General features: G+C 47.2%; 1 protein-coding gene across 10 annotated transcripts in view; it reads left to right on the top strand.

The window, feature by feature from the left end:
• The window catches only part of LOC126387536 (histone-lysine N-methyltransferase 2C-like), a 62,871-nt gene that overhangs the window by 28,861 nt on the left and 13,997 nt on the right, over positions 1–20,013 (top strand). For 7 of the 10 annotated variants that reach the window (XM_050040050.1, XM_050040049.1, XM_050040046.1 and 4 more), the window contains 21 exons: positions 203–487; positions 579–940; positions 1,034–1,224; positions 2,455–2,868; positions 3,067–3,576; positions 3,868–4,251; positions 4,364–4,478; positions 5,935–6,010; positions 6,170–6,233; positions 8,070–8,302; positions 9,257–9,661; positions 10,094–10,201; positions 10,511–11,482; positions 13,711–13,989; positions 14,080–14,277; positions 14,932–15,093; positions 15,210–15,345; positions 16,879–16,993; positions 17,833–18,008; positions 19,423–19,535; positions 19,614–19,751. In XM_050040050.1, the coding sequence (XP_049896007.1) occupies positions 203–487; positions 579–940; positions 1,034–1,224; positions 2,455–2,868; positions 3,067–3,576; positions 3,868–4,251; positions 4,364–4,478; positions 5,935–6,010; positions 6,170–6,233; positions 8,070–8,302; positions 9,257–9,661; positions 10,094–10,201; positions 10,511–11,482; positions 13,711–13,989; positions 14,080–14,277; positions 14,932–15,093; positions 15,210–15,345; positions 16,879–16,993; positions 17,833–18,008; positions 19,423–19,535; positions 19,614–19,751 (5,436 nt within the window). The remainder of the gene's footprint in view (positions 1–202; positions 488–578; positions 941–1,033; positions 1,225–2,454; positions 2,869–3,066; positions 3,577–3,867; positions 4,252–4,363; positions 4,479–5,934; positions 6,011–6,169; positions 6,234–8,069; positions 8,303–9,256; positions 9,662–10,093; positions 10,202–10,510; positions 11,483–13,710; positions 13,990–14,079; positions 14,278–14,931; positions 15,094–15,209; positions 15,346–16,878; positions 16,994–17,832; positions 18,009–19,422; positions 19,536–19,613; positions 19,752–20,013) is intronic. The other 3 variants (XM_050040052.1, XM_050040053.1, XM_050040044.1) reach the window with 1 other exon arrangement.

Here is a 20,013-nt window from a genome sequence, read left to right as displayed (position 1 = left end):
CTGCTACTACTGCTACTACTGCTACTGCTGCTACTACGACTACTACTGCTGCTACTGCTACTGCTGCTACTGCTACTGCTGCTACTACTACTGCTACTGCTGCTACTGTTGCTACTACTGCTACTGCTGATACTGTTGCTACTACTACTACTGCTGCTTACAGCAGATTTTCTTCTCCTCTGATTAATTTTTCTCCTTTCAGTTGCAGCAGTCTCCAGGAAGACAACAACAACAGCAGTCAACAGAGTCATTTCCCAGAACCTCCAGCAGCCAGACCCCAAAGCACCCTGGGATGTCAGAGGACAGCAACTTTCTGGCAGGTCAGACTCCTGGTAACGACACCATCGAGCAGGGCCATGTTACATTAGGCCCCTTACAAACGGACAAGACGACAACCAATGAAATGGCAGCACTGGCCCAGGCTTCTTTAGACGGACCAATGAGCATGCTGCCTCAGATTGGTGACTCAGAGGAGAAGCTGAGACAGGTAAGGCAGGTGTTCTCCAGGCAGGAGGAGTTCACTCACTTGGTTTGTTCTGCGTACTGAGTTCTGCTGTGTTCTGTCTGCTCCTGCGCAGCGTCAGCGGCTCCGGCAGCTCATTCTGAGGCAGCAGCAGCAAAAGAGTGCTCTACGGCAGGAGAAAGGTCTGCAGGAAGCAGCCTCTGGACCCTCTGCTGCTCCACCTGCACCCTCCCCTGGTCCTGCCACACCACGACACTGGTCTCAGGTGGACTCCTCCACTGCTTCTCCAACAGACCCGTTTGGACGTCCCCCACCCCCTTACCCTGGCACGAGGCCTAGTGGGGCAGTGGGGGCCCCAGCCCCCAGGTTCCCTGGAGGTTTCCCAGGGGAGCAGCAGAGGGGCTTCACCTCCAGTGAGCCTCCTTTCCCCAGGCAGAGCCTCCCCAGAGAGCTGGGCGTTCGAGGACCGTTGCTGAGGTGAGATGAGCGACAAACACCTGCTCCTGACCTGATCTGATGAAGTTTTCTGCTTTACTCACATCTCCTCTCCTCCTCTCCTTGCTCCTACAGGTTTGGTGTTCCTCCAGGAGCTCCAACGGGTTTCCAGGACTCCTTCTTGCGTCCTCCCCAGGGATCTGTGCCTGGTTCTGGACTGACTTTGGTGGAAGGTGTCCCCGTCCAGATGAGGAGGCCAATGCCTGGGGAGTTCACAGGCATCCGACCCCTCACAGTTCCAGGCGCTCCCCCACACATGATGCCGGGTCAGACAGCTACAAACACCACCCACATGTACAGCATGAGTGACACCAACCCAGTTCAGTTCAGTTTATTCATAAAGCTCGGCCTGGCAGACTAGGCCTATATCAGCCTAACTAGGGGCTGGTCCAAGGCAAGCCTGAGCCAGCCCTAACAAATTCTTAAAGTCTTAAAGTCCTAAAGACAAACTTCTGTCTTTAAGTCCAGAGGACAAACTTCTGTCTTTAAGTCCCAAAGACAAACTTCTGTCTTAAAGTCCTGAAGACAAACTTGTGTCTTAAAGTCCTGAAGACAAACTTCTGTCTTAATGTCCAGAGGACAAACTTCTGTCTTCAAGTCCTGAAGACAAACTTCTGTCTTTAAGTCCAGAGGACAAACTTCTGTCTTCAAGTCCTGAAGACAAACTTCTGTCTTTAAGTCCCGAAGACAAACTTGTGTCTTAAAGTCCTGGAGACAAACTTGTGTCTTAAAGTCCTGAAGACAAACTTGTGTCTTTAAGTCCTGAAAACAAACTTGTGTCTTAAAGTCCTGAAAACAAACTTGTGTCTTAAAGTCCTGGAGACAAACTTGTGTCTCAAAGTCCTGAAGACAAACTTGTGTCTTAAAGTCCTGGAGACAAACTTGTGTCTTAAAGTCCTGAAGAGTCAATAACGTTATCCTCTGCATCTTATCTCGGCTCCTCGTCATCTCGTCGCCTGCTGGTTGACGCTGACACAGACTTTCAAAAGAAAGCGTAACCTTAAGATGATGACATGGATCTATGTTTTCACTTTGTGTCGATGGTATTAGATGGATCATTGATCATTGAAACAATAAATTCAATGGATCGTTACACCCTTACCAGGAACCTCACGTTCCCCTGCATTCTTGGAGCATGTACTTTTCTGAAGCCTTCATGCCTCTTTCATGTGGCGTCTACTGGATTTGATCTAAAGATAAAAACAGTGGGTTGACATGGATAACACACCTCTTGTACAGTAACGGGGTCTTTCAGTGATGTGATATCGTTTACATGAATGTTCTTTATTTTTGTCGTATTTCACACATTGGTCATATCGTAGTTTTATCGTATCACATTTTATTTCGTACCTGTACTCCAAATCTGATGTGAAATCGTGATTTCTTCAGTTATCCCCATACCAGCACTGTCCATCTGATCAAAGGCAAAAAGCCCTTTAAAATATTCTTTAAAAAAAACTTTGTGTAATTTATTTAATACTATCCTCCCCCTCCAGGTGTCCCCCAGCCCTTCCTTCCACGCTCCCTCCCCCTCCAGCAGCACAGCATCATGGGACAGCCTTACATCGAGCTTCGACACCGCACCCCGGAAAACCGCCTGAGGCTGTCCTTCTCTGTGCCTGCCGCCCCTGACCCCGAGGCCCCGCTGCTGCAGCCCAGAGACCCCCAGGCGCCTGCGACCAGGCCCGCTCAGACGCCACTGGGCCAGCAGACGATGCTGGACCAGCTGAACCAGCAGCAGCACCTCGGCCACGCAGCAGCAGCACTGACTCAGAGCGGTGACGCAACACTCCCGGGGGCTGATGGGATGGAGGAGCACCTGGAGGGAGAGGACTCAGCCGTGAAGGACCTGGAGGATGTGGAGGTGAAAGATCTGGTTGACCTCAACCTGAACCTCGACCCTGAAGACGGTACGAGTACAATTCACATATCGATTCATGGACAGAATAATAAATCATCAAGTCGTTTGTTCTGTCCAACAGGGACCGGCTCAGATAAAAATATGTGCTGGCTTTATGGTTCTGATGAGATCCTTTTGACAATATAATGCAGTATTTGTTTTAATAAATTATTTAGATTTTACCAGAAAATTCCTGCTGGCTTTTCAGGTAAAGAGGACCTGGATCTGGGTCCTAACGACCTCCACCTCGACGACCTCCTGCTGTCGGGGAAGTTCGACCTGATCGCCTACGCTGACCCTGAGCTCAATCTGGAAGACAAGAAGGACATGTTCAACGAGGAGCTGGACCTGGGGGAGCCTGCGGTGGAGAAGGACAGGGGAGAGAGGAGGGACGGAGCCAGTGGGTCCAGAAAGACAGATAGCTACAGCCAGTGCAAACAGGAAGTGCAGGACAGCGTCAAGACAGAAGCCAGTGAAGTCCCTTCTACAACCCAGAACCCTGCTCCACAGTCTGGGGTTGTCACCACCAGCAGACCCCCCAGACCTCCAGGAGCTCCAGGAGCTGAGGCAGCAGGCTCTAGCCAGCCCTCAGTCCCTGCCTCCCTCCAGAAGGGGGAGGACTCTGGTTCTGGTTCAGGGGCCTTGCCGGCTCTCCAGACCCAGGAACAGGCTCCGTCATCAGGCATGGCTCCCAGAGCTCATCCCCCCATGACTGGAGGTAAACAAATATCACAAATATGAACTTTAGACATATTATAGATTAGATTTTATGGATAGATTATTGATCAGTATTTCCAATTGATGGAATTTTATTGATAGATTATTGATCTTTTTTTTTACTTGATAGATTTTATTGATATATTATTGATTGGTATTTCTTCTTGATAGATTTTGTGAAGCCTGGAATCAGAGAGAATGAATTTGGTATTCACCCTGACCACGGTGTGACAATCTTATCTGTATGTATTGATCTGATGAACAGCTAACATTAACTCCTTCTCGTCTCCAGGTCAACAGTTGGTCTTCCAGCAGCAGCAGAGACCATTTGGACCCTCCCCCTCGGCTCTCTTCACCCCCCACCCTCAAGGCGTCCCTGTGTCTCCCCACCCCAGTCTGACTCCCCAGGGAGCCCCTGCCCCACCTCACCCACTGTCCCTGCAACCCCCCCAGCCTCGTCTCCTCCTCAACCCCCAGACCCAGAGCCAGGCTGTGTTCCCAAAGAACCAGGACCAGGACCAGGACCAGAACCATCACAGGCCTCTCCTCCTGGAGGAGCAGCCGCTCCTCCTGCAGGACCTCCTAGACCAGGAGCGCCAGGAGCAGCAGCAGCAGAAACAGATGCAGGCCCTGATCAGACAAAGGTCCACGACAGACACTGTGTTACCCAACATAGGTAAGACATTTACACAGTGCTCCTGTTCACCTGCTTGTTGCTTTTGAGATTGTTGTTATGGAACATTGTGTGCAAGCACAGAAGGTCACTCTGTGTTTTTGTGTGTGTTCAGCAGACTTTGACTCCATCTCTGATCCCATCATGAAGGCCAAGATGGTGGCTCTAAAGGGCATCAACAAGGTCATGACCCAGGGCAGCCTGGGACTCAACCCCATGGTCATCAACAGGTACGACCTCTCTTGGCCCACAGTCGGTCCTTTGGCCCGTGGTCGGTCCATTGTTGGTCCACGGTCGGTCCATTGATGGTCCACGGTCGTCCTTTGTTGGCCCACAGTCGGTAGGGTTTGGTACCAAACTCATTACTTTTAAGGGCACTGACTGAATTAGGTTGGTACGACCGAGTACTGATTCATGTTAAATCCGTCGGTGCCAAATGTTGGTAGCTGAGAGTGCATCTGGGTGAGCCCGCCAAGTTAAGACAAGAAGGCCCAACTTGTCGGGGCCAACATGAATCTCCATGACAACTCTGTCAGCTTCCCGGTGAGCCACAGCTACCACTGCAGTGCAGATCTGCTGCCATAGTTTCAGGATCGTGGTCGGTTTTCTTTTCTGTATTATTTGAGTGACGAAGGAGCAACAAAACCGTCAGGACCGGTTTAGATGTGAACGGTACCCAACACTAACGGTCAGTCCGTTATCAGGCCAGGTCAGACTACAGTCAACTCGCCGCTCAGATTGTAAACTTGAAGGTTTAATGGAGATTTATCGATAGAATCAATTTGATGGAGCAGAGGACTTGACATCATGTATGTCAGAGTGTGTGTGTGTGTGTGTTTGAATGCTGCTTTAAAGGTTCAGTGTGTTGGATTTAGTAGGGGCAGGGGAAAGTCGATACAGCGTGAGATCACAATATTTTGTGTGGCATTACTGTTTAGATAAACGGATGGCAAGTATCCATCACATTTTGTCGTATCGTGTTTTTGAAGTCTGTAAATTAGTAATGTTGCAAAAAATAAAAATTTTGGGAGCCTAATAAGTTATAGAATCAATTACTTTTCGGTCGACCAGGCACAGTGTGCTGCCAAAAAAATAAGTGAAGAGAAATGATGGACTGAGAACTTTTATCTGATTAGTTTTCCTTTAAAATGTAATAAATCACAGTGTGTTATCACAATACTCAGCATATTGCAGAACCTTCAAAACTGCAGTAATATTGTATTGTGACTTACATAGCGTGATAATACCGTGTCATGGGACCTCTGGTGATTCCTTTGCTTTAAGTGGCATCTAGCGATGAGGTTGCAGAACTGAAACTTCTACCGTGTGCCCAGCATGTAGGACAACTACAGTGGGTGTCGCCAAAACATTTGGTTTGGTTTGTCCGTTCTGGGCTACTGTAGAAACATGGCGATCTCAACGAGAACCTGCTCCCTGTGTAGATATAACCGGCTCATTCTGAGGTAACGGAAGCACAACCGTTCTGATTTCCAGGTGATTATACACTAAATAAAACTCACAGACCAGAGAAGATGACAAACAACTCATTATTTAAGACTGACAGACATCTTTTCTTTTTCTCGGTGTGTGTGTGTGTGTGTGTGTGTGTGTGTGTGTGTGTGTGTGTGTGTGTGTGTGTGTGTGTGCGTGTGTGTGTGTGCGTGTGTGTGTGTGTGCGCGCACTAGGTTCCAGCAGGCTCCTGTGGCTCCTGTGGTCCCAGGTCCAGAGGGGACCCCTCAGCCTCCACACCTGGCGGGACAAGTATGTAGAACCATGACATCATGTGTCTTTGTGACAGTAAATGTTGGTTAATGTGATAGTTAATGCTAAACTGTATTGCGTCACTTTATCCACGTCATTGTGTCGGAATGTATTCACTGAGTTTGCCTTCAAACAGAAAGTGTCTTCTCTTCCTGTCAGGACGCAAAGTTGAACCCCCAGTTGGTGCGACCCAGCCCCCCCAGCTTTGGCCCAGGCTTCGTCAGTGAGTACCAGAGAATAATCCTAACAACAAAAACTCATCCACTCACTACATGTTTCTCAGTATGTCTCCATGCCAGCGGCAGCTGTGGCCAGAGGCATCATGTTGTCCGTATGTCCATCCATTCGTCCATACTTTTCTCATGAACGCGATATCTCAAGAATGCCTTGAGGGAATGTCCTCAAATTTTACACAAACGCCCACTTGGACTCAACAATGAACTGAAATGATTTTGGAGGTCAAAGATCAGTGTGACCTCGCATCTGTCTCGTTCTCGTGAGCGTGATATCTTAAGAAAGCCTTTAGATAATTTCCTCAAATTTGGCACAAACATCCACTTGGACTCAAGAATAAACTGATTAGAATGTGGTGGTCAAAGGTCAAAGGTCAGTGTGACCTCACAAAATATGTTTCTGTCCATAACTCAAGAATTCATTCACTAATTCTGACCAAACTTGACACAAATGTCTAACAGGATAAAATAATGAAGGTCAGCTTGACTGTGACATCATCATGTTTTAACGTCATATCTCAGGAACAGAAGGGGAGACATTTGGTCAGATACTGAATTGGTGACTCTAATCTTGAACCTGTGCTGATTGTATAGATCTTCTGTGTGTGAAGCATCCATGTTTTAGAACTTGGAGCTTCTTTGCAGCAACAGTTGAAACATTGTCAACTGTTATGGATACATATGAGTCTGGACAGACAGGAATGTAAAGTGTTACCTCACTGTTTGGTGGAGGCGTACAACAGCGAGGCGCTAATTCTAGTTTTAAAATAAAATCCTGCAAACATCACACTGTCAGGTCAGATCATGTTGAAGGATGTGATGATGGAAAACTAGACTTAGTGAGAACAGATATGAGATCAGAAGTGATGTGATTCAGATGTTACATAAATACTGACCAGAACAAATGAAGAAAAACATATAGTCACAGTAAATATGTAGTTTTAAGTTTGTCTGTGGACAGAACATTAATATTAAAGACATATAAATACTGTGCTTTGGCTTATTATTTACCTCATGTGGTTTTTCAACACAAAATATCTCTTTCTTTGAATATTCAAAATACTCAGCAAACATTTTCTGTTGAAAGGAGTTTAAAATACGTCTTTGGTCACTGGTGGAAAGACGTTCAGAAAAGGTTCATTAGTGAAAGTTTTTTCACGACTGTCTGAAGGCGTTGATCGAACGTTCACGTTTAGACCATATTTCACTCATCCTCCACAGTTTGCAAATACATCTGTCATCATTCAGTGTTTATTTCATTGATGAAAACTATGACAACTTTGTTTCCATGACGAAAATGAGACGATGGCGAGCTAAAAATAGATCTTGATAATAGAAACTGAGACCAGTTCTATGTTTCATTTCAGTTGGTGAGATGTGATGAAATTGTTGGTGGTGGACTGTCGGATATTGAAAGTCGACAACGGCCGTGCTTGTAATTATCTTCAGATGCAGCATGAGCGACAGGCTGGTAAACTCCAGTAAATAGTCTGCACCTCCCAGTGCAATATCACTTTGGAGAAATACCTTCACGCACTAATCAGTATCGTCTCACTTTTACCACACAACTCAGCAAATTACCAGAATAATTAAACAGATGTGTTTATGTGACACGTTGATGCTGTAACCACGTCAGCTAGTAAAAGAAAGGGGTCGTAGACGTTCACACCGAGTTTCACCGGGTTCAACTCAAATTCAACGTTGAAATCCTGGTTGGTGCTCGCTGGGATGTTGTTTCTAAAGTCTGAGTGTTGGACATGAGATGTCTCCTGCTTCACTGTGTCTCACTCACTGTTTGTGTGTAAAAGCTGTCCTGTGTCCTGCAGATGAGTCCCAGCGGCGTCAGTACGAGGAGTGGTTGGGGGAGACGCAGCAGCTCCTGCAGATGCAGCAGCGCCTCCTGGAGGACCAGATCGCTGCTCACCGCAAGACCAAGAAATCTCTGTCGGCCAAACAGAGAACGGCTAAGAAGGCCGGCCGAGCGCTCGCCGAGGAGGACGCCGCCCAGCTCCGCAACATCACGGAGCAGCAGGGAGCAGTCCAGAAACAGCTGGAGCAGGTACACTGACACACCTGGGGCCTCCCTTCACATCTACCACCTCCAGACTAGGGGTGGGCGATGTATCGATTATACGCTAACTCAGCGTGTTCCACGTGGGATATTTAAAATGACCATATCCTGAGTGTGGAGTATAAAGTGTCACATCCACATTAGACATGTTTCTATGTTTGGTTTTGCCTCTCACAGACACACACAAAAACAAACACACTCCCTCACCCATCCAGGCGTGTTTTTGTTTCTGCAGCGCTGCAGCCTGTGACTGTTGAGTTGCATTTTGCGACCATGGAGCACCAGTGTGACTGTTAGATATTATTGAAATACAGACCGGAGCTGTTAAATTGTTTCCAGCTCACAGTGAATAAATCCTCATGTTTAAAGGTGCTACTGTAACAGTTTCATTGTCTGCTAACTGCTAACAGCTAACTGTCAAACAGGAAGCTTTGAGTTCACAGTAAAAACATCATCACTTCCTGCCCGAGGCGAGCCAGTTGCTTCAAAATAAAAGCATCAGAGGTTCCACAACAGTTCTTTATTTATCTTACTTTATTACGTCATTTAACTGTATTATATGACGGCAGCTACTTTATTTAACTTATTAAAACTGTAGTTCATTTTATAATTTAGTATTTAAATAGTCAACAGCATATATTCAATCCGTGTTATCACAGACATGGATGGAGACTGTCAGAGACAGTAATTCTAGTTTTTCTTCAGTTTTTGTTTTTGTAAAATTGGTCTTGAATTAAAAAGTCTTGCATGTCTCTTGCCTCCAGCTGTAGGAGGTCTGAGTGAGTGTTAGTGTCAGCAGGAGGGTGTGTGAAATAAAGCGCAGTTTGTAAGTTCATGGTGATGTTTGTGACAGATACATTCACTGTTGGTTTATAAGTGAGTGTGTACGATGTCAAGTCACTCTGCAGCTGACGCGTCACTGTGGTGCTGTGGTGTGTTCAGATCCGGAAGCAGCAGAAGGATCATGCCGAGCTGATCGAGGACTACAGGACCAAGCAGCAGCAGCAGAGAGCAGCTGCAGGAGCGCCCCTCCTCCCTCAACCCATGGTGTCAATGCAGTCCCACCCGGGCGGCCCCACCCCGGCCCGTATCCCAAACGCCCCCCTTGGTTGGACCCCAGGGAGCGAGGCCCCAGCAGGGGTGATGGGGCAGAGGATGGCACTTCATCTGCCCCCTCAGATGCCTCCGTCCCTACCTAACGCTCCTCGGGCTGCCCTGCACACCCACACCCCTCCTCCCATGGTGCCCGGCCTCGTTGCTCCGACAGCGGGCTTCACTGCGGGCCCCCAGGGCCCCAGCACAGGGCCCACTGGGGCAGCAGCGGACGCAGCGGCCGCCCCACCTCAGGTAACACCCCTGGAATCAACCACAACATTTATAGCTTCTGACTCTGATGGATTTCTAATCCACTGCAACACCTCCAGTTGCTGCAGAGCTGTTTATTCACTACGTTTTCATTCTTAAGGAAATAAACACAGAGCAGCTTTAATACTGCAGCCTGCATGGCCGTCAGTCAACAGTGATCATAAAACCTGATTAATTAATCAACTGATGGTCTCAGCTCCAGAAGCTCCGCCAAGGAAGAACATAGTGAGAATAATGATAGAGCTTATGTAAGTGTGATTGTGGTTCAGGCATGTGAGACGAGTCAAAACCAAACATCTGATCCAGTTTTTGACGATTCTGCTTGACGGCCATGTCCTTGTCTTTAAGAGTTACCACAGAGGTTATTGAATGCAGAAAGAGTGAAGCTCTGACTTCTATCTCCGCAACCTGCAGGTGAAGTTTGACGACAACAACCCGTTCAGCGAGGGTTTCCAGGAGAGGGAGAGGAGGGAGAGGCTGAGAGAGCAGCAGGAGAGGCAGAGAGTTCAGCTCATGCATGAGGTGAAGCTTCGCACTATCATCACTCACAACAAGAAGTAGAAACACAAACACATTGTTTTTGCCCGTTATTCTCTCCAGTCATTGAAAAAATGGTTCCGCCTGTTTTGTCTGAACCACAGTCCAAAAATCTGTTCCCTTTGTCATCATGTCTGACAATGAAAACAATTAAAAAGCATGAAACTAGGATCTGATAAAAAATGACAAACGATTATTCGATCATCAGAATAGTTGCTGATGAATTTCCTGACTGATGGATGACTTGACTAATGGTTGCAGCCCCAAAACACGCAGCTGCTCTTCTCCTCTCAGGTGGAGCGTCATCGTGCCCTGCAGCAGAGGCTGGAACTGGAGCAGCATGGCCTCCTGGGAGCCTCCATGGGTCCTGGAGCTGGAGTAGCAGCCATGGCCTCATCTGGAGCTCCATCAGGGGCTCGAGCCGGACAAACTCCTGGACCTGGAGGTCCTGCGGGGTCAGCACCTGCCCATGGAGAGGATAGTCTCTCCCAGATGCCCTTCTTCAGTTCTGAGCTGCCCCAGGACTTCCTCCAGTCCCCCCCAGCCTCCAGACCTCCCCCACATCATCAGGGCCAGGCAGCAGCACCATTCCCCCAGCAGGCAGGCCATCACCAGGGCTTCGTAGGAGGACCCCTTCACCCTGGAGCTCACCCAGCTTCAGGTCTGCTGCCCGGGGCCGCAGCAGAGCGAGGCAGGGCCTTGCCTGTGGATGTGGCTCCCTCCAACCTCCAGACCAGGCCAAGGCTGTCGGGCCCCACTGTGCCCGCGGCCCCGGGACAGGTACAGGTACGGTCTGCTGGGATCGGAGCGTCAGGAATGACACCCTCCCATGCTGGAGGTCAGGCACATCGATTTGGACAAGACTCCTCCTCTTCCTCCCCATCTTTCTCCTGCTCCTCTTCCGGCGGCCCTTCCTCCCTCATCCAGCTCTACTCTGACATCATCCCTGACGACAAACCAAAGAAGAAAAGGAGCAGGAAGAGGGAAGGAGATGACCCCGCAGGTGGAGGAGGAGCCAGGACGCCACTGTCCTCACACTCTGATGACATCACAGCCCCACCCACTCCGGCTGTGTCAGACACTTCCTGCTCCACGCCCACTCGAGGCAACATGGATCAATCAGATATGTGCTTCTCTCTAAGCTCTTCCCTCTCCGGACTGGCTCCGTCATCAGAGCTGGAAAAACAGCTGTCCGTCATTTCTGCTGCCCAACAGAGAGGCTCCGCCCTGGGCATGGAGTGTCAGAGAGGTCATCTGGAGGTCAAGGTCAGTTAATGTGATGTTACTGTGACCTTACTGTGACCTTACTCTGATGTTACTGTGACCTTACTCTGATGTTACTGTGACATTACTCTGATGTTACTGTGACCTTACTGTGATGTTACTGTGACATTACTCTGATGTTACTGTGACCTTACTGTGACCTTACTGTGATGTTACTGTGACCTCACTCTGATGTTACTGTGACCTCACTCTGACCTTACTGTGACCTCACGCTGATGTTACTGTGACCTCACTCTGATGTTACTGTGACCTCACGCTGATGTTACTGTGACCTCACTCTGATGTTACTGTTACCTTACTCTGATGTTACTGTGACCTCACTCTGTTACTGTGACCTCACTCTGATGTTTCTGTGACCTTACTGTGACCTCACTCTGATGTCACTCTGATGTTACTGTGACCTCACTCTGATGTTTCTGTGACCTTACTGTGACCTCACTCTGATGTTACTGTGACATTACGCTGATGTTACTGTGACCTCACTCTGATGTTACTGTGACCTTACTGTGATGTTACTGTGACCTTACTTTGAGGTTACTGTGACCTTACTGTGACCTCACTCTGATGTTACTGTGACCTTACTCTGATGTTACTGTGACCTCGCTCTGATGTTACTGTGACCTTACTGTGATGTTACTGTGACCTTACTTTGAGGTTACTGTGACCTTACTGTGATGTTACTGTGATTTTACTGTGACCTCACTCTGATGTTACTATGACCTTACTCTGATGTTACTGTGACCTTACTGTGACCTCACTCTGATGTTACTGTGACCTTACTGTGATGTTACTGTGACCTCACTCTGATGTTACTATGACCTCACTCTGATGTTACTGTGACCTTACTGTGACCTCACTCTGATGTTTCTGTGACGTTACTGTGATGTTACTGTGACCTTACTCTGATGTTACTATGACCTCACTCTGATGTTACTGTGACCTTACTGTGACCTCACTCTGATGTTACTGTGACCTTACTGTGATGTTACTGTGACCTCACTCTGATGTTACTGTGACCTCACTCTGATGTTTCTGTGACCTTACTGTGATGTTACTGTGACCTCACTCTGATGTTACTATGACCTCACTCTGATGTTACTGTGACCTTACTGTGACCTCACTCTGATGTTTCTGTGACGTTACTGTGATGCTACTGTGACCTTACTCTGATGTTACTATGACCTCACTCTGATGTTACTGTGACCTTACTGTGACCTCACTCTGATGTTACTGTGACCTTACTGTGATGTTACTGTGACCTCACTCTGATGTTACTGTGACCTCACTCTGATGTTTCTGTGACCTTACTGTGATGTTACTGTGACCTTACTGTGACATTACTCTGATGTTGCTGTGATGTTACTGTGACCTCACTCTGATGTTACTGTGACCTTACTGTGATGTTACGGTGACCTCACTCTGATGTTACTATGACCTCACTCTGATGTTACTGTGACCTTACTGTGACCTCACTCTGATGTTTCTGTGACCTTACTGTGACGTTACTGTGATGTTACTGTGACCTTACTCTGATGTTACTGTGACCTCTCTCTGATGTTACTGTGACCCTACTCTGATGTTTCTGTGACCTCACTCTGATGTTTCTGTGACCTCACTCTGATGTTACTGTGACCTCACTCTGATGTTACTGTGACGTTACTGTGACCTTACTTTGAGGTTACTGTGACCTTACTGTGATGTTACTGTGACCTCACTCTGATGTTACTGTGACCTCACTCTGATGTGACTGTGACCTCACTCTGATGTTTCTGTGACCTTACTGTGACGTTACTGTGATGTTACTGTGACCTTACTCTGATGTTACTGTGACCTCTCTCTGATGTTACTGTGACCCTACTCTGATGTTTCTGTGACCTCACTCTGATGTTTCTGTGACCTCACTCTGATGTTTCTGTGACCTCACTCTGATGTTACTGTGACCTCACTCTGATGTTACTGTGACGTTACTGTGACCTTACTTTGAGGTTACTGTGACCTTACTTTGAGGTTACTGTGACCTTACTGTGACGTTACTGTGACCTTACTTTGAGGTTACTGTGACCTTACTGTGATGTTACTGTGACCTCACTCTGATGTTACTGTGACCTTACTTTGAGGTTACTGTAACAATGCCAATTAGTTATGATAATATGTGTCATAGTATTGTGTTACACTGCTCCGGTGTTTAATGTGTCCCTGTCTCCCTGCAGGAGGAGCGTGAGGAGGGAGGAGCATGTGGAGGAGGTGTGGTGAAGATGGAGGAGGGCGGGGGTGAGGGATTCTCCTCCCCCTCTCCTGTCCACGGGGGAGATGGGGGCAAGGAGCTGCTCAGACATCTGCTGAAGGACAAGACCTCCCCAGCAACCACGCCATCACCCACCGGCCAGGCCCCGCCCACTGCTCAGACCCCACCTGCTGCCCGCCGCCAGCTGTCCAATGAGAGCATCCGGTCTGAGGAGGAGGACAGGCCTGGCTCCCATGGCAACATGGTGAGGAGGGGTTCATTATGAATGAAGTGGCTTTAACTGTGACATCTGAGCAGAAATGTTACCATGGCAACCTGTGTCCTCCTCCTCCAGGTGACGATGGACAGTCCAGGTCCAGATGTGCTGGACTCGTCCGGCAGGAAGAAGGCGCAGCGCTGTAAAAGACTGGCTCGGCCGGAGAAAGACAGAGCTCCCTCCAAAAACAAGAGGAGGAAGAAAGAGGAGGAGGAGAAGACGCTCCACTCCTCCTCCACCTCCCCCTCTGACCCGCTGATGACACACCTCAGACAGGTAGACCCTTTGTTGTTCACAGTAAAATGGTTTTTACCAAACATGTTTATTTCCTGTTTCCCATTGTTTTTCACTGTAACTGTGGCATCACAACTCAAGAAGATGTGAAAGGAAGAAAAATCACAAGGGTAAAAAAGGAATAAAGCAAAAACAACAATAAGCTATAAGTAGATAAAAAAATGAATAAGGAGAAAATTATTTAATGGAGAGACACCAGCACACTTACAGACCAGATTATATATTTATTAAATGGGACAGAGATTTGATTCTTATTATGGAGGAATGGTTATTTAATAATCTCCATGATAACTGAAAGAAACCATCAGGAGCTCTTCTCAGAAAGAATTTTATTTTTTCTAATCTTGACATTAACAAGGAGAGTGGGTGTATGTCTTACTCAGAGTGTTGTGAAGGCAGTTATACACCAGGTCTGGCTCACAGTGGGCATGGTCGTAGTGACAAATGTGACACAGTGGATTTGGTATCAGAAGGGTATCTGAAGACCAGAGTCGCTGCAGCTGTGAACAGTTTCTGATTCATTCTCTGTCAGTCAAACACGGACTTCCTTTGAGACTTTTAATTCAGTGTTTCCTGCTCTTCACAGCCGTTACTGACAGCTGGTTATGTGTACTGACTATTGATTACTGCCCCCAGCTGTCGGTGCTGCCTCTCATGGAGCCAGTTCTTGGGGTGGATCTGAGTCTGTTCCCCCCGTACGGCAGCTCCTCTCTGGGCAGAGACTCCAGACTGACGGGCTCCTTCGGTAACGCCTGCCTGGACGGAGTCACTGACTACTACTCCCAGCTCATATACAAGGTACTACTGCAGCCCCAGTACAGCTGTTGTGACACCAACCACAGCTACACAAACATTAAACTGTCTGTTTCACTCAGTCTTTATTTTTACATCATTTCCCATCTGCGCTCTTACAGCAGAATAACCTCAGCAACCCCCCCACACCTCCGGCCTCCCTGCCCCCCACCCCCCCGCCTGTCGCCAGGCAGAAACTGGTCAACGGCTTCGCCACAACGGAGGAGCTGGCGAGGAAGGACATCACGGAACAGGACGGTGAGTGGTGCTATTTAGACCCACTGCTTTGTCTGAAAGGCTCATGGATACTGTGATAGTGCTCATTCATGCTCATGTTTGATACAGACACAGACGGAGCCTTCTGTCCGTACTCTGCGTTCATTTCCTCCATATTTGTACACGCCTTCCGAGATCTTTTGGATACAGACGAAACGGAGCAGAACCACCGGAGAGCGTGGAGGCAGCGTAGCGTAGTTCAAGCAAGATACAACTATAGGAGTCAATGAAGACATTTAAATAATGGCAGAACAGAACGAATCAGTAATATAGTGAGAAGAGTTCTCCGCCCACATGTCAGGATGAATTTAATGACCTCACAAAGCAGCGCTGTCTACAACGCCAACTCCTTTTAAAGGTACAGTATCACAACCTCTTTCACCATCGCCTTGTTTGTTGTTGTGTGTAACTTTTGACTCCGCCCTCTGGTGCCCTCTAATGGCTGTATCTGTGACATCATAGAGGATACATGGAGGTATGAGGGCAGTAACGTTTGAAAGGAAAGAATTTATTTTTGTACATAAAGGGAATATTAATGAACCCTTGACTTAGAGTCAAAGATCTCTCAGTCGGATACTTTGAGCAAACTTTTTAAATGTGACAAAATTAAATGTAAATTAGACGCATTTCCATAAACTGGTTTGAAGTAAATAAACTCGGCTTCATGGAGTGTCGTTGGGTCCGAAGTTGGCGTCACAGGCTTTGCTCCACACGCAGCTGTAATCTGCCAATAATCAGAGTAGAAGAAGTCCAATCAGGAGACAAAACAAGTCGCCTTCAGTCTCCTCAGCAGTCCACACACACCTGTTGTTGTATTACCAGCCATGTTTTCCCACATTATGGGAATATCTGAGAAGACGCTGACAGCAGAAACAGCTGATCAGTCAAGTGAGTTTAATGTTCGCATGTCAGAACTTGTTCAGATAAGTTGTTTCCACGTCCCATTCATCACATCAACTCTTTTTCAACAAAGATAAAACCTCCTCAAGCCAGCATAAAATCTTTAATGTGCAGTTAAAGACGTTTTAGTGATTTTTGCATTTTCAGTACAGCTCTTTTAATCCAATACTTGAAACACGGCAGCCACGTGACCACAGGTGTGTGACAGCTTCGGGTCGTCTGCTCACCTCTTAGTTCCAATGAACTCACTGATAATTTAGACCAAGAGACATCATCTGTTCTCCAGTAGAGAGAATGGGCATCATGTTTTCAGGTTGTACGTCTGTACATTCCTACATCTGTATGTCCGTACGTGTCTCCATCCCATCCTTGTGAACGTGATATCTCAAGAACGCCTCAAGTGAATTTCTTTAAATTCGGCACAAACATCCACTTGGACTTAAAAATTAATTAATTAGAATTTTGTGGTCAAAGGTCACTGTGACCTATGTTATGTTCACCTAATATTTTTTTGGCCATAACTCAAGAATTGACCTCGTAGTGAATCATGGAGACAGAAGAGCGAGTGCTGCAGCTGATCTTTGAATGGAAATGTGTTTTGTTTTTTTCTCTCAGTGAAAGGTGTGAAACAGAAGGGGGAGGGGCTTCTGACTCTGAACCACACCTCCAAAACTGTTGACGTCCCCGCCTCCCTGCCAACGCCACCCCACAACAATCAGGAAGAGATCAGGTAAACACCGCCCACTGACCGAGGTGGAATGTAACTAAGAAGGTTTACCCAGCTCCTGTGCTTGACACTCCTGGGACCCTGTGTCCTCATATGAGGACGTCACTTTCTGGGTTCCCTGCTCCTTATACTTCATTCAGCCCAACTGAGACTTGTCGCTCTCGTTCATGGACTTCTAGTGCCATCTAGTGGAAGCAAAAGCATAATACACTAATCCATGTAAAAACAAGATGGCACGACACCAAACTGGACAAGTTCCAAAACCTTTTCTTCAACCACATTTTATGGTTGAAAGTTGTTTATTTATGATTGATAATATTTGTAGTTTTATATCATAACACGTAAACAATCTTACTGACAGTAACAAGCTAAGACGCTGTTCATTAGGAAGTACTCGTTTGAGGACATTGAGACTTATTTATCGTCTCGTTTGAGGACCTTGAAACTTATTTATCGTCTCGTTTGAGGACCAGGACCTTGAAACTTATTTATCGTCTCGTTTGAGGACCTTGAAACTTATTTATCGTCTCGTTTGAGAACATTGAGACTTATTTATCGTCTCGTTTGAGGACCTTGAGACTTATTTATCGTCTCGTTTGAGGACATTGAGGCCAGTTAGGGGAGACACAGAGTATAGACGTTAGATGTTTACATGTGTTGTTGAGATCAGCCGTGTTGAGACATGTTCCTGATTAAAAGTTGTGGGGGACATTCTGAAAAGATGATTTTATATTCAGTATCAGTCACTACTTCTTGGTCTTCTTCTGTTTCTTCTTCTTCTCTTTCCTCTTCTTCATCTGTTTCCCTGCTCGTCTTTCTTCTTCATGCCTTTTCCTCCTCAGGGTCCAGGACACGTGTGGTCGTGACAGCCCGGATGGTTTCATCCCGTCCTCCTCTCCGGAGAGCGTGGCAGACATGGAGGTCAGCAGGTACCCCGACCTGTCCTTCATCAAACTGGAGCCACCCTCTCCCTGCTCGTCACCTACAATACCCATGATGCCCTGTGCCTGGGGCAAAGGTCAGTAATCAGCAAAGTGTTTCCTGCTCCGTGTGATAGCTATCACACAGTAACATCAGAAAGATGGAGTTCTTAAACAAGTATTTATATATTATACTTAAATACTGCAGTAGTACTCTGCATGTTACCGCAGTAGTACTCTACATGTTACCGCAGTAGTACTCTAAGTGTTACTGCAGTAGTACTCTACCTGTTACCGCAGTAGTACTCTAAGTGTTACTGCAGTAGTACTCTACGTGTTACTGCAGTAGTACTCTACATGTTACTGCAGTAGTACTCTACGTGTTACCGCAGTAGTACTCTAAGTGTTACTGCAGTAGTACTCTACCTGTTACTGCAGTAGTACTCTACGTGTTACCGCAGTAGTACTCTAAGTGTTACCGCAGTAGTACTCTACATGTTACTGCAGAAGTACTCTACATGTTACTGCAGTAGTACTCTACCTGTTACCGCAGTAGTACTCTACATGTTACTGCAGAAGTACTCTACATGTTACTGCAGTAGTACTCTACGTGTTACCGCAGTAGTACTCTACCTGTTACCGCAGTAGTACTCTACATGTTACTGCAGAAGTACTCTACATGTTACTGCAGTAGTACTCTACGTGTTACCGCAGTAGTACTCTACGTGTTACCGCAGTAGTACTCTACGTGTTACCGCAGTAGTACTCTACGTGTTACCGCAGTAGTACTCTACGTGTTACCGCAGTAGTACTCTACGTGTTACCGCAGTAGTACTCTACGTGTTACCGCAGTAGTACTCTACGTGTTACCGCAGTAGTACTCTACGTGTTACCGCAGTAGTACTCTACGTGTTACCGCAGTAGTACTCTACGTGTTACCGCAGTAGTACTCTACGTGTTACCGCAGTAGTACTCTACGTGTTACCGCAGTAGTACTCTACGTGTTACCGCAGTAGTACTCTACGTGTTACCGCAGTAGTACTCTACGTGTTACCGCAGTAGTACTCTACGTGTTACCGCAGTAGTACTCTACGTGTTACCGCAGTAGTACTCTACGTGTTACCGCAGTAGTACTCTACGTGTTACCGCAGTAGTACTCTACGTGTTACCGCAGTAGTACTCTAAGTGTTACCGCAGTAGTACTCTACGTGTTACCGCAGTAGTACTCTACATGTTACCGCAGTAGTACTCTACGTGTTACCGCAGTAGTACTCTACGTGTTACCGCAGTAGTACTGTAAGTGTTACTGCAGTAGTACTCTACATGTTACTGCAGTAGTTGGTGGTTCAGTGTGAACAGAGCTGTTTTTCGTTGTATTTGTGACGAGAGGAAGATTAAAACATTTAAATAATTATTTTCTCACCTGTTTCCTGTGTGTGTGTGTGTGTGTGTGTGTGTGTGTGTGTGTGTGTGTGTGTGTGTGTGTGTGTGTGTGTGTGTGTGTGTGTCCAGGCTCTGCAGTGAAACAGGAAGTGAAGTCGGAGCCCAACCACCAGGGTCCTCCCTCCTGCTCTAACACAGACCTGGTTACCATAGCGATAACCCTGAACCCTGTTGCCGCTCAGGTAAACCTCTCTCGCTCCCTCTCTGTTTGTTGAGTCACCAGTGGCCCTTCCCATCTGATGACATCACTGTGTCCACAGAATGCTGCAGGTGTGATGGCGGCGGTGGCGGAGCTGCTGCGGGTCCCCGTCCCCATCGACTACCAGCTGATTCGACCCGCCGGCCCCGAGCGTAGCTCTCTGGCGCTGCTGGCTGGAGTCCGAGTGCCGCTCACACAGGTGGGAGATAATACTGCAAAGTATCAGGTTTTTATCGTCATCGCTATGTCAACCATGAAAATCGTCAACGGTGTTTTTGTGTTCAGCATTGGCAGGGGTCTGCTGCCCTCTGCTGGACACTGAAACACATCACACCTCTTCACTTTGTTTTCTGAGTTAAAGATCAAAGATAAATACATAGATGAATGAATAGTGTCATCTACATATGACGCAGTTAACACACATACACACACAAACACACACTCTGTGTACAACATTGTGT

The sequence above is a fragment of the Epinephelus moara genome, unplaced genomic scaffold (assembly GCF_006386435.1).
Source record: "Epinephelus moara isolate mb unplaced genomic scaffold, YSFRI_EMoa_1.0 scaffold698, whole genome shotgun sequence".
Taxonomy (NCBI): Eukaryota; Metazoa; Chordata; class Actinopteri; order Perciformes; family Serranidae; genus Epinephelus; species Epinephelus moara.
The sequence above is the reverse complement of the archived record's forward strand: the minus strand, read 5'-3'. Positions and strand labels throughout refer to the sequence as shown.